Source organism: Ursus americanus, chromosome 1 (genome assembly GCF_024610735.1).
Source record: "Ursus americanus isolate L20-20 chromosome 1, mUrsAme1.1.p, whole genome shotgun sequence".
In the NCBI taxonomy this organism is placed as follows: domain Eukaryota; kingdom Metazoa; phylum Chordata; class Mammalia; order Carnivora; family Ursidae; genus Ursus; species Ursus americanus.
The window spans coordinates 34,553,790-34,568,954 of NC_142127.1; the positions used below are offsets into that span (position 1 = coordinate 34,553,790).

At 33.3% G+C, this 15,165-nt stretch overlaps 1 protein-coding gene across 2 annotated transcripts in view; it reads left to right on the forward strand.

The window, feature by feature from the left end:
- GALNT13 (polypeptide N-acetylgalactosaminyltransferase 13) overlaps positions 1–15,165 on the forward strand; it is a 512,016-nt gene that overhangs the window by 221,641 nt on the left and 275,210 nt on the right. For both annotated transcript variants that reach the window (XM_045781744.2, XM_045781753.2), the window contains exon 4: positions 6,636–6,804. In XM_045781744.2, the coding sequence (XP_045637700.1) occupies positions 6,636–6,804 (169 nt within the window). The remainder of the gene's footprint in view (positions 1–6,635; positions 6,805–15,165) is intronic.

Sequence of the window (15,165 nt, forward strand, 5' to 3'; positions counted from 1 at the left end):
GCCCCCCACTCTCTTTCTCATCTTTGTCTATCTCTACCATCTTACTTTCTTCTTTTCTTTTAAATGAGCATGTATTATTTTTGTTTATCATAAAAATAATATACTTTTTATTTAAAAATAAACGAAAGTTTGGCAGTCAGTGTCCCCTTGATTCTGCAGATGATCTCTCACTTAGCTAGCTAGTAGAAATACTACCTTATTAATACCTAACGGGAGGCCCTCCTGGGAAACAGTAGCTAATGTCTGCTGGACTTGATCCAGTCAGGGCTTGCTATTTACAACTTTATTGCTGCATAAAAATCTAGTTACTGAAATGTGATGGACAAAAATCAGAATACCACATATGGCTAGGATAAAAAATGAAAAAAAATGTTATTGCCAGATGTGTCAGATTTATAAAAGCTGTATAGAGTTGTTTTTCAAAAAGATAGTAAATGAATTGCTGTTTATTTATGCATTAAATACAATGCATTTGATTATTTAATATATATTAAGCTATATGTTGTAATATCAATGCTATAATATTTATATTTGAAGTCTGTTATTGTTTCTAACAGAAATGGGCCTAAGTAAGTAACTATAAGTTTCCTTGTTCCTAAATAAGAATTACCCTTGACAAATTCAGGGTCTCTAGGTTGGCAAAAGAGCATGGCCCAGGGAATCCTGAGGGAAGGCAAAATGGTTTGGATGGTAGAAGTGTGTCCCAGTGATGGTTTGACTTCCTCATCTCTGACTCCCCCACAAACACATTTATGATTGGCAAACCAAAAACACTGTCTTAGAGAAATTGATTTATTAGCAATGGAGTATGAATATTCAAATATGAGAGAGACTGAAAGTCAGGGTTTTAAATTTATTACAGTTGACAAATTAGAAGTTATAAAAGTGAGAGAAAAAGCTGTAGTGTTACCAAAAAGAAAGCTTTTAAAGGCAAATAGACAGAAATCAACAAGTGAGTAAATTTGAGAATAGAAATACAGTTTGAAGTAATTTCCTGGAGGGCATGGCACATTAGGTTTTGGTTCAATATCATGCTTTTACCAACATACATCATATATTACTGTGTTCTTTAACAAAATAAAATTATTACTTTAAATCAACCTAATGGGCACCTGGGTGGCTCAGTCAGTTAAGTGTACAGCTCTTGATTTTGGCTCAGGTCATGATCTCAGGGTCCTGGGATTGAGCCCCATGATGGGCTCTGCACTCAGCATGGAGTCTGCTTGGGATTCTCAGTTTCCCTCTCTCTCTGCTCTTCCCCCCAACTCATGCTGTCTCTCTGTGTCTCTCTGAAATAAATAAATAAAACCTTAATATATATGTATATATACACACACACACATATATAAAAGGAAAGAAACTTAAAAAGTTTCTTACTCAGATTTTTTTCCTAGATATAGATTGTCTTATCTCTCTTTTTTCAAATAAATAATGCTCATTGTTAATGGAACATTTTTGCAACTGAAAAAAATGTTCATAATGCAATCTATGTAACCAATAATGAAATTAATAGATAGTGTTCCTTTGGTAGATTAATTGGTTGGTTTGTTTATAGTTATATTTTTATATTTTGGTAGTTATTCTTTTTATCAATAGGAATTCTAAGATTAAAGTGAATCTCCTTAAAATCTTTGTACTATGTACTATGTTAAAAAAATGAAATATATATATATATACACATATACCCACACATATATGTAATGATTATGCTTTTATATTTCTACAAGCTTTACAGTGTCATTTTGAGTGAAACTAATTATCATTTTTAATGATTTCTCCGTATAATTAGGAAGAAAATAACTTAGAGCACAGCGTATTATTTTTACAGTTCAAGCTAGCTTTGGAATTGGGACATTTCCATTCATGTTCAAATTAATAATAATGGAACCATATAGATTTTGTTGCCTTTTGTATTACATTTGCCTGTTAGAGCAGAAAAGTTGAATCAATTCTTCAATGATGATTCTCTTTTTTAAAGTTTGGCTGTGGGGGAACATGATATTGTTTGGATGTAGGTGGTCTTCTTTTTTTTTTTTTTTTTTTTTTTAGCTATGTAGAGGAGAGAAATCAATAGGTAAGAAAAAAAATAGGAGTTGCTTTTTAAACAAAATGAAAATCAGAGATAAGCCACATACTCAATTATTTAATCTTTCCCATTTCCTATTTATGTTAATTGAAGATAAAATACTTTCTAGCAAGTACTTTCTAGAAAGATGCATTCTTCTAGGTAAGACCCAGAAAAAGAAAAAGGCTAGTTCCGCAGTGTAATTACTTAGCATTCTTTTTCATTTTTGCTTGAACAAGGTGAAAAACACCAATAGGTCTGCTCACGCAAAAGAGAAAAACATTTCATAAGATGTCAAATATGCATTCATTAGAGGCAATTATAGAAAAAAATATTTAACTTTAGGGAAGAGACATTTAACCTGGCACCCATTAAGTTGTTATCTATTCTCCACTAAGAAAATGAGAATAATAAAGGAGAATGATTACAGGTGCTTGCTAACTGGTTCTAGGTGTAAGGATACTGTTTATGACAATTTTGTTTTTATTGATGATAATTTTATAACATGATCACACTTACTCTTACTACCACTGACATGTCATCCTTAGAATGCTAAGCAAAGCAAATGGCTGCACCTTTGAATATATTACAAAAACCAAATACTTTTGTGTGCAACTTGATCTTCATGCCCTAAGATGTAGCTGAGTGCCGTGTCTTTTCCACGTAGAATAAGTGTTAACCCTGTCGGCTTCCTAGATGTTGACCCTGGTGCATTTTTCTGCAATGTGATATACTTTTGTTGGAATGTATAGGGGGAATTTTAAAAACTGTAAATGGTGAATTGCTTTCTTAATATCTAAAAATTCTTAACCTCAAATTCTTTAATCAGTTTTTTATTTTCTGAAGAATTTTTTAAATTTTATTTAAGGAAATTATTTTGAACAGCTATTCTTTTGATGCTCTTTTCTTAGGTTTTCCCTTGAGCTCTATGCTTTCTTTTTAAAATACCAGGTATGTGTGTGTGTGTGTGTGTGTGTGTGTGTGTGTGTGTGTGTGTGTATTTATTTATTTATTTATTTATTTTTAGCATGTTACTATTTTTTTTAAAGATTTTATTTATTTATTCGACAGAGATAGAGACAGCCAGCAAGAGAGGGAACACAAGCAGGGGGAGTGGGAGAGGAAGAAGCAGGCTCATAGCGGAGGAGCCTGATGTGGGGCTCAATCCCATAACGCCAGGATCACGCCCTGAGCCGAAGGCAGACGCTTAACCATTGTGCCACCCAGGCACCCCTATTTTTAGCATGTTACTTTTTAAAAAATCTTTCTTTTTCTCTTCCCATAACTTCCATCATTTTTTACGAGAAAATGTCAACTTTAAATGGTGTATTCCCATTCTTCTCTTGTCAGTTACCCTGCCCAAGTACTTGACCTTGGCTGATTGTTGAATTGAATAATGGGAACTTGCTGGTAGCATGGCACCTGGTTGTGTTCAACACAGATAGGAATTCCAAAGGCATTAAGGATAGAAACAAAACAAGAGGTTTGGATATATATGGTAATAGAGAAAATGAACAACATACGACACTGAAAAAAGAAAAAAAAAACTTTCTTGAGAATTTTATCCCATTTCTCCAAAACAGAGATGATAGGCATATGAGTTATAATGCAACAGCTGATGACAACAATGATATTTAAATGTATACATTTTATTACTAAAACAATGAATTATTAAAAAGTGAAAATTGAAAGAACACTAAGATATAATTATTTCCTGTCTTTTTGGGGGGAAAATGATACTACACAATGCTGGCAAGAGTATGGAGAAAGTAGTACTGTTTTTCTGCAACAGGGAGTGCTAATTAGTAAAATTTTTTGGTGGTTAATTTGAAAATACATGCTTAAGTGAAATACTGCATAACCTTTGGCTCAGCAATTTTGTGTTTATAAATGTGTACCATGCATTTACTAGCACAAGTATACAAAAATATATGTATGGAAGTGTTTGCTGGGTAAATGTTGAGTTTCAGCTCCAGAATCAGACAGATTTGAGTTGTAATCACCACTTCAACACTTTCTAGATATGTGAACTTGGGCAAGTTACATACCGTGTTTAGATATCACTATCCTTTGAGAATTAAATGAAATGCTGTCTATAAAGTGTATAGCAAAGTGTTTGGCACCTCATAAGTACTTGAAAGATGTTTATTACTCTTTGTAGTGAAGATAATATTGTTATAAATATTATGCAGCATCATTTATAATAGTAAAGATCTGAAAACAACCCCATTATTCACCAACTGGGATATGAGTTAAATAAACTTAGATTCATTGACTAGAATACAACAGAGTCACTAAAAAGAATAAGATCAATCTACATGAAAGTAGAGGCAAGAAATACTTGGGAAAAAATCAAGTTTTAGTATTACTAGTATTATTCCATGTGTATGAAAAGACACAGTAATATATTTTTACTATTTATATATAAACAGAGAGAGAGTAAAAGAATATGAACCAACATATTAATAGTGGTTATCTCTGGGAAGTCGATAATGAGCCACTTTTATTTTTTTCTCTATCTTTTGAAATATTTTATGTTTTTTAAAATCATTCTTTATTGTATCCAAAAGTCAAAAAATTTTTATCAGAAAAAAAATTAATCCTATTTTTTCTGGCAATATCTATCTATCTATCTATATATATGCTGAACACAGACCAGAATATATAATCTATCCATATCTATATCTGTATGCATAGATTATATATTCTGGTCTGAAACCTTAATGCGAAAAAAATAGAATATACATACACATTCATAAAATATTAATGGTAACTAGGTATTATGTAGCCTGATCATGTTCTTTACTTGAAAATCAGAGGGAACTACAGAAATTCATTTTTAACTCTTTTTGTGGAATAAATAATTGAAAAAGAAACCCTAGAAATGGAAGGAAACTCAATACTTATCCAAGTCCAGCATCTCACCAAGAGCACAAATTCACTGAAAGACAACTCGACCAACTTCATCTGATTTTAGGGATAATAGCCATACTAACTCCCAAAGTAAAATATTACTGTTAGAATTTTATTTCTTAAATTGACTAAAATGTGCTTTTTCATAAAATTCCTGTCATCATTTCTATTTTTGCTTCATAAAGTGAGTGAGGCTCTTTATAAACTTTCTCTAGATGACAACTTTTTAAATGGTTTGGGGTTGGATACATATAAATTTTTTCATTTAAAATTTTCCCAATTCTTACTGTTTTTCTATTTATCAGAGGGTTTCTGGGCTTATTTCCTTCTTCATACCCATATCTGAAGGTCCTTAGAAATGCTTATTCTCTTTTGTAGTCTGGCTCATGTCATAACAAAGTCAGCATAACCTTTCAAAGAGAATAATCAACTGAGTGATCCAGTCATTATTAGTACTAGTAATATCAGGCTAGATGTTCTCTAATGATAAACATCAAGGCAGACAAAAGTTTGCTAATTATGTTCTAGTTTCAAGCTTATTCTATTTTTTTGGAATTTGTATTTTATGAAATGTTATAATTTACAAATTATTTTCACAGGCTTTAGATCCTTTATAAATTTTACAATTTTTAAGGTAATCTGGGCCCAAATATTTGTCCTTTTAAATAATGTGGGAAGCTAATTTCAGTAAGATTAATGTGTTAGGAAATAAAATAACAGCACATTGAAAGAGTCAAGACCAGACCACATTCCTTTCATTTTAACTTAATTTAACATCATTATGAAGAGTAAATTAAGGGTCCATTAGGATTGACTGGAATTTTTTTATTATATATTTACATACATATACATACACATATGCACGAAAACACACACACACACACACACACACACACACACACACGCATATGCATATTGAGCCATGCATTTTGGAGCTAGAGGGGATATTAGTGTAGTGATAACTTGAGGGAAATGACCAGAACATTACCCTGTATATGGGATCCTGAGTTCTCTTAATAAATAGTCAAGCCCAGAATATTGTTGTGAAGTTCCAGTTACGGAGCACATAGTGTCCAAATCCAACTGGACATTTGAAATTATATGTCACCACTACGAAAATTCTTTTATGTTTTGAAAATGCTTTGACAGAGGAATCAAATTGCAATTGAGATGGGTTATCACCCTTGCTTGCTTTTTATAAAGATGCAATGGGAGTAGATATGTGAAATATCAAAACATTTAATTGGATGTGCAAATAAATTTATCTTGGTATACTTTCAAAAGTTCTCTTATTTTGCACAGTTTTGTCTGCCTAGTGCCCGAGTTCATCCCTTCTCTAATAATTTATATTTAAAAATATGACAGAAGTTTTAAGTTTCGAAGCTTTGTATTGCTTATCAAGTCTAAATGATTAATAAAATCATATAATATGTTTAGACTTAAAAGATAACATGCAGCATTGAGATAATGAATTAAAATAGGTTGTCTTATCAGTGTAGTGTATGGTTTGTAAGTAAACAATAAAGACTCGATGATTATATTATTGAGCCAGTATATAAATAATAGACTTCAGAATCTAATCTCACACGTGAGTTTATTTATTCAGTTCATTATCTGTGTGTTTGTATGTGTGTTTGTACCTGTGTGTGTCTTACAGCTGTTATTTCAAGAAACCAAGAAGGGCCAGGAGAAATGGGAAAGGCTGTGCTGATTCCTAAAGATGACCAGGAGAAAATGAAAGAACTGTTTAAAATCAATCAGTTTAACCTTATGGCCAGTGATTTGATTGCCCTTAACAGAAGTCTTCCGGATGTGAGATTAGAAGGGTGAGTTTACATGTGTTATATAATCTATATATTGGTGATCTCTATATCTCACAATACCTCAGAACTTCTGGATCTCTACGGTTCTGAATACCTATGCCATAGCAGGGACGCACTGTGCATGCATATAATGAGAAATATGAACTGTTTTCTTCTTTGGCAGAGCAAAATAGTTTACACAAGCCTAACAGGTTTCTCTCTCTCTCTCTCTCTCTCTCTCTCTCTCTTTTTGTTTTGTTTTGCTTTGCTTTACCTTGCCAAATACAGAGTCAACATGCTTTTTGATAGGTTATATGCTTGCCTGAATAGAAAGCTCTTATACTTTGTATTGAAAAGCTGTATGTTTTGCTATTCCAGTGTAAAAATGGCCAATTGCCTGTAAGATTCTTTGACCCTTTAAACATTATTTATTATGGATTCCAGCGATTTATGGTACTATTTATAATTAGAATGCTCAGTTATTAGCCATGGAAGAAATATTTGCCTGGAAATAGTAATACTGCATGGAAAATGATGTTGAAAAATTCAGCTTGTTTGTGATTAATGGTAAGACATGCTCTAGAAAGTTGGACATGTTTTAAATGGGTGTAATAAAAATCAGAGTATTTAGTGACAGTATTGTCATCCTAGTAATATAGTCCTTATGAAGCAAACTCTTGGCGCTTAGAAAAGATATGTCCTGAGTCTTTAGAAAATCTCCAAGTTTACAAATATGCTGCAGACTCTACCTTCATGTAAATAGAAGTTGTTCTTTTAGACATGTAATGGTTTTCTCCATATAGAATAAAATCACAGTTAATACAAATAACGTCTGCCACCTATAATGGGTTATATTACATTAGTAGCATAGTGATGTTAACATCGTATTAACTAAATCTGACTTCAAATAAGACCAAAATAGAGTAACCAAATTTTGTTGAGATGGTGGGACTTGATTGGCAGGTGTATTTGATAGCTAAGTAACTGGTTTTGTACACCCTTGTATGCTTTTGAAATGTCTCTCTCTCAAAAAATAAAAAAAAAACACAAATAACTACATATTATGGACATTTCTGGCCTCTAGCAAATGACTAAAACATTGAATATTACATTTGTGCATTCCAAAGACCTATATCATTTTATAGGTAGTTTTGTCCATATTTTTGTGTTTGTACATAAACACATTTAAGATATACAATAAGCATATTCTTCTCAATAATATTGAACATTTTAGATGCTATTTATACCATTATGATAATGCATTTCTTACTTTGTTTTATGTATCATATTGTGATAAGATGGATAAATGTGATATCTATTCAGGAAAAACATATAAACACTATTTCAAAGTTTTAAAAAATCTTCACCTTCAACTATAAGAACATAAATTTTATATCAGATCTGGGATAATTGAGGTAACAACTTCTCAAGTACAGAACCATTACTTTAAAAAAAGAAGGAGAATCTTCATTGAGCATTGTTTAAAATATTTGTGGCCAATGTATTTCCTCTCTTAAGAATCACTTAGTAAAATAAGCACTTGAGTAATTAAGCCTTAAAATATGGAACAATTCAGCATTTGAAAATGGAGAATTCAAATGAATTACTATAATGATTACACAAAATGCGGTATTTACTGTGGTGGTTTTAATTTATTTATTTTGTGTGTGTATGAGTTTGACACATCTTTATTATAAGAATTTCTAAATCACCACAGTAAGTCTAGTTAACATCTATCACCATACAAAGTTACAAAATTTTTTTCTCATGATGAGAACTTTTAAGATTTATTCCTTCAGCACCTATCAAATATGCAACACAGTATTATTGACTGTAGTAATCATGCTGCACATTTTAGACCCATGACTTATTTATTCTATAACTGGAAACTTGTACCTCTTGACCTCATTCACCCATTTCTCCCAGCCCCCAAACTTCCTCCTGTCTTGCAACCACCAATCTGTTCTCTGTATCTGTTTTGTTTATTCATTTGTTTTGTTTTTTAGATTCCATCTGTAGGTGAAATCATACAGTATTTGTCTTTTTCTGTCTGACTTGTTTTACTTAGCATAATACCATCAAGGTCCATCCATGTTGTTGCAAATGGCAATATTTCGTGTTTTTTTTTTTTTTTTTTTTTTTTTTACGGCTGAGTGAGTATTCCATCATATATAAAGAAGTATTCCACTTCTTTATTCATTTATCCATCGATGGAAACTTAGGATATTTCCAAAACTCGGCTATTGTAAATAATGTTGCTGTGAACGTAAGGGTGCATATGTGACTTCAAATGTGTGTTTCTGTCTTCTTTGGATAAATATCCAGAAGAGGAATTTTTGTATCATATGGTAGTCCTATTCTTAATATTTTTAAGAAACCTCCATACTGTTTTCTTCCTAATGGCTGCACCAATTTACATTCCCACCAGCAGTGCACGAGAGTCTTTTTTCTCTACATTTATGCTGACACTAATTTCTTGTCTTTTTGATATTAGCCATTCTGACAGTTGTGAGGTGATATCTCATTGAGGTTTTGATTTCCACTGCTTGATGATTAGTAATAACGAGCATATTTTCATGTGCCTATTGGCCATCTGTATATCATCTTTGGAAAAATGTCTGTACAGATCCTCTGCCCATTTTTTAATTGGATTTTTTGTTTTATTGTTACCGAGTTGTATGAATTCTTTGCATATTTTGGATATTAACCCCTTATCATATATGTGATTTTCAAATATCTTCTTCCATTTGGTAGGTGGCCCTTTCATTTTGCTTGCAGTTTTCTTTGCAGTTCAGGGAGGTTTTAGTTTGATGCTGTCCCACTTGTTTATTTTTGCTTTTCTTATTTTTGACTTTGGAATCAGATCCAAAAAATCATCACCGAGAGAGATGACAAAATAGCTGACTGTCCGTTTTCTTCTAGGAGTATTATGGCTTTAAGTCTTAACATTCAAGTCTTTAACCCATTTTGAGTTAATTTTTGTATATGGTGTTAGATAGTGGTCTAATTTTCTTCTGTTGCTTGTGTCTGTCCAGTTTTTCTAAAACCGTTTATTAAGAGACTGTCTTTCCCCATTGTATGCTCTTGCCTCCTTTTTCATAAATTATTTGATCATATATGCATGGGTTTATCTGGGGGCTCTATTCTGTTCCATTGATCTATTGTTCTGTTTTTATGCCAATACTATACCGTTTGGTTACTAAAACTTTGTAATATACTTTGAAATCAGGGAGCATGATGACTCCAACTTATTTCTTTCCAGATATTGCTTTGCCTATTTGGGATCTTTTGTGGTTCCATACAGATTTTGGGATTGTTTGTTCTATTTCTGTGAAAAAAGCCGTTGTAATTTTGAATAGAGATTGCATTAAATCTGTAGGTTATTTTGAGTAATATGGGCATTTTAACAGTATTAATTCTTCCCACCTATGAGTATGGAATATCTTTCTCTTTATTTGTGTCTTCAATTTTTGTATCGTTATCATAGTTGTCAGTGTCCAGGTCTTTCATCTCCTTGAATTTATTAAATTTATTCCTAAGTATTTTATCCTTTTTGATTCAGTTCTAAATGGGATTGTTTTCTTAATTTCTCTTCCCTATAATTTGTTGTTAGTGTATGAAACCACAGTAGATATTTGTGTATTGATTTCGTGCCCTGCAACTTTACTGAATTAGCTATTGAATTAGCTTATTAGTTCTAACAGTTTTTTGATAGTCTTTAGGGATTTTTGTGTATAAAATTTTACCATCTGCAAACAGTGACAGTTTTACTTCTTCCTGTCCAGTTTGAATGCCTGTCATTTCTTTCTCCTCTTCCTCTTCTTCCTCATCTTCCTCTTCTTCCTCCTCTTTCTCTTCCTCCTCCTCCTCCTCCTCTCCCTCTCCGTCCTTCCCCTTCTTCTTCTCCTTCTTTCCAAATTGCTTCGGTAAGTACCTTCAGTGCTATGTTGAATAAAAGTGGTAAGAGTGGGAATCCTCGGCATTCTCCTGATATAGAGCAACAGCTTTTCACCAATAAGCATGATGTTAGCTGTGGGCTTGTCACATATAACCTTTAGTATGTTGAGGTATATTCCCTCTGTACCCATTTTGTTGAGCATTTTTATTTTAAATGGATGTTGAACTTTGTCAAATGCTTTTTCTTCATCTATTGAGGTGACCATGTGATTTTTTATCCCTAATTTTGTTAATGTGGTGTGTCACGTTGATAGATTAGTAGATGTTGAACCATCCTTTCATCCCAGGAATCAATCCCACTTAATCATTATGCAAGGTCCTTTCAACATTGAATTGGGTTTACAAATAATTGTTGAAGATTTTGCATTTATGCACATCAGGGGTGTTGGCCTATAATTTTCTTTTTTTGTGGTGTTCTTGTCTGGCTTTGGTATTAGGGTAATGCTGGCCTTATAAAATGAATTTGTAAGTACTCATTATTCTTCAGTTTTTTTGAAGAGTTTGAGAAGGGTGTATATTAAATTTTTGAATGCTTGGTAGAATTCACCAGTGAAAGCCATCTGGTCCTGGGCTTTTGTTTGTTCGGAAGTTTTTGATTATTAATTCAGTGTCCTTACTAGTAATTCGTCTGTACAGATTTTCTCTTTCTTCATGATTCAGGAAGGTTATATGTGGGGCGCCTGGGTGGCTCAGTCGTTAAGCGTCTGCCTTCGGCTCAGGGCGTGATCCTGGAGTTCTGGGATCAAGCCCCATGTCAGGCTCTTCCGCTGGGAGCCTGCTTCTTCCTCTCCCACTCCCCCTGCTTGTGTTCCCTCTCTTGCTGGCTGTCTCTGTCAAATAAATAAATAAAATCTTTTTTTTTTAAAAAAAGGAAGGTTATATGTTTCAGGAATTTATCCATTTTTTCTAGGTTGTCCAATTTGGTGGTGTATAATTGTTCATAGTAGTCTCTTTTGGTCCTTTGTATTTCTCTAGTATCAGTTGTAAATTGTGTTCCTTCATTTCTGATTTATTTATTTGGGTCCTCTCTCCCTCTTTTTTTTTTTTCCCCTTGATGAGTCTAGTAAAAGGTTTATCAATTTTGTTTACCCTTTTACCAGCTCTTTCGTTGATATATTCTGTTGCCTTTTAGTCTTTATTTCATTTGTTTCTGCTCGATTTTTATTGTTTCTTCCTTTGTACTAACTTTGTGCTTTGTTCTTCCTTTTCTAGTTCTGTTAAGTGTACAACTAGATTGAGATATTTCACTTATTGATATAAGTCTATATCACTATGAACTATACCTTTGTAAAACTGCTTTTTCTCCATCCCATAGATTTTGGTGTGTTGGATTTCCATTTACATTCTTAAGCCTTTTTTGTTTGTTGGCTTGCTTCTTTGTTTTAGCTCCCTTTTGATTTCTTCGCTGACACATTAGTTGTTCAGTACCATGTTGTTTAATCTCTACATATTTTCTTTTAATTTTGTAATCTTGTAATTGATTTCCACTTTCATACTATTGTGGTTGGAAAGATGCTTGATGTGATTTCAGTCTTCTTAAATGTATTTAAACTCATTCGGTGGTTTAACATATGATATATCCTGGAGAGTGTTCCATATGCACCTGAGAAGAATGTGTATTTTGCTGTTTCAGGTGGAATGTTCTATATTTATAGAGTCCATTTGGTCTAATGTATTGTTTAAGGCCGATGTTTTCTTATTGATTTTCTGTCTGGACAGTCTATCCACTGATGTAAGTGAGGTTTTAAAAACCCTACTCTTACTGTACTGTTAATTTCTTTCTCCCTTTAGGTCTGTTAATATGTGCTATTTAAATTTAGGTGCTCTTATGTTGGGTGTAGTGAGTGTATAGGTATTTATAAATGTTACATCTTCTTGCTGGATTGATCCTTTATCATTATGTAATGCCCTTCTTTGTCTTTTATTATAGTCTTTGTTTTAAAATCTAATTTGTCTAATAAAAGTATAGTGACTGCAGCTTCCTTTTGGTTTGCATTTGCATGAAACATCTTTTTCCATCCCTTCACTTTCAGTCTGTGTATGTTCTTACATCTGAAGTGAGTTTCTTGTAGGCAGCATGCAGATAGGTCTTATTTGTTTCTTTGTTTTAATCCATTCATCCAGTCTTTGTTTTTTCCATTGGAGAATTTAGTCCATTTATATTTAAAAGTAGTTATTGATAGCTGTGCACTATTTGCCATTTTGTTAATTGTTTTCTGATTCTCTTGTAGTTTTGTACTTATTCTTTCTTTTTTCTTCTTTTTCCCTCTTCCTTTGTGGTTTGATGACTCTCTTTAATGTTATGCTTAGGTTCTTTTCTCATTATCTTTTGTGTATCTTCTACAGGTTTTTGTTTTGTGGTTAACATAATGGTCACATATAGTGGCGTACATATACAACAGTCTATAAACAAGTTGAGTCTGAACATATTCTAAAACTCTACATTTTCACCACCACTAGCCCCACCTGCATTTTATATTTTCATGTCACATTTTGCATCTTTTTATTTTGGTGTTCCTTAACAAATTATAGGCACTTACACTACTTTTGTTTTTTAACCTTCATACTAGCTTTATAAGTTTAATCTACTATCTTTCCTATATATTCACCTTTACCATTGAGATTTTTACTTTCATCTGTTTTCTTGTTACTAATTAGTATTCTTTCTTTTCAGCTTAAAGAAGTCCCTTTAACATTTCTTGTAAGGCTCATTTAATTGTGTGAACTCCTTAGCTTTTGCTTGTTGGAAAACTATCTTTCCTTTAATTCTGAATGATAATCTTGCTGGGTAGAGTATTTGTGGTTGGAAGTTTTTTCCCTTCAGCTCTTTAGGTATATCATGCCTCTCTTCTGGCCTGCAAAGTTACCGTGAAAAATCTGCAGATAGTTTTATGGGAGTTATCTTATACATATAAAGTCCTTTTTCTCTTGTATTATTTAAGAGTCATTATCTTTAATTGTTGACATTTTAATTATAGTGTGTCTTGGTGTTGATCTCTTCCATTTTTTTTAGATTCATTGAATTTCCTGGATCTAGATGTCTGTTTTCTTCCCCAGGTTAGAGAAGTTTTCAGCTATTATTTCTTCAAATAAGTTTTCTGCTCCTTTCTCTCTTTATTCACCTTCTGGGGCCCCTATAATGCAAATGTTGTTTTATTTGATGTTGTCCTATTGACCCCTTAAGTTATCTTCACTTTTTTAAATTATTTTTTTTTTCTTTTCGCTATTCTGCTTTGGTGAGTTCCACTGCCCTCTTCCAGATCACTAATCCTTTTTCTGTTTCATCTAGTCTGTTGTTGAAAACACTTGTGTACCTTTTAGTTCAGTTATCTTATTCTTCAGCTCTGTGACTTCTGTTTGGTACTTTCTAATATTTTCTATCGCTTTGTCAAAGTTCTACCATGTTCATCTGTTCTTCTCCTGAGTCAGTGAGCTTCGTTATACCAGTACATTGAACTGGTTTTCAGGTAAATTGCTTATCTTCCTTTAATTAAAGTTTTTTCCAGAGTCTTGTTCTTTCATTTGGAACATATTTATCTGTTTCCTCATTTTCCTTGATTCTGTGTGTTCGTACCCATATTAGGAGAAACACCTACTTCTCCCAGACTTGAAGGAGTGGCTTTATATAGAAGATGAACCTTATCTTTCAACCTTGTCCTAGCTCTTGGTTGTCTCTCAAACCTTTGCAGTTGTCTAAACAGCCTAATTTATTCTTGATCCATTCCTATTTTTGAGGTTGTATCAAGACCTGTCATTTCAGAGAGAGGGATCTTAGTGCCTAGTTTCAGGCTGTTTGGAAATCAAACCCTCAGGCAGCAGCTTCTAAAGTATGCTAATATATACAGTCCTGTGGGACTACAGTTGTAAACCCTGCTGGCCTCCACACCAGGCCTTTGGGAAGCATCTCCTTGGCAACAATTGCAAAAATCAAAGCTCCAAATGACTGTATAAACTCCTTTCTGAGAGGTACTGGCTAGCTGTAATACACCCACAGGAGAGCACAAAGATGGCATCCCCTGGCCTATGTTCCCTAAGAGCAACTCTGTATCCTCTGAAGAAATGTGCTGAGCGTGTAGCCTGCCCCTTAGGCTGAAATTCCAGGACCAGCAAATAGGCCTTTTCACAGAAAGATTCAGGTGCTTCAGTCTTCTTTTTTTCTCCTTTTCTTTTCTTCCTTCTTTCTTTCTTTCTTTCTTTCTTTCTTTCTTTCTTTCTTTCTTTCTTTCTTTCTTTTCTTCCTTCCTTCCTTCCTTCCTTCCTTCCTTCCTTCCTTCCTTCCTTCAGATTTTATTTATTTATTTGACACAGAGAGAGAGCACAAGCGGAGGGAGATGGAGAAGCAGGTTCCTCACTGAGCAAGGAACCTGATGTGATGCGGGGCTCAATCCCAGGACCATGGATCATGACCTGAGCTGAAGGCAGGCGCTT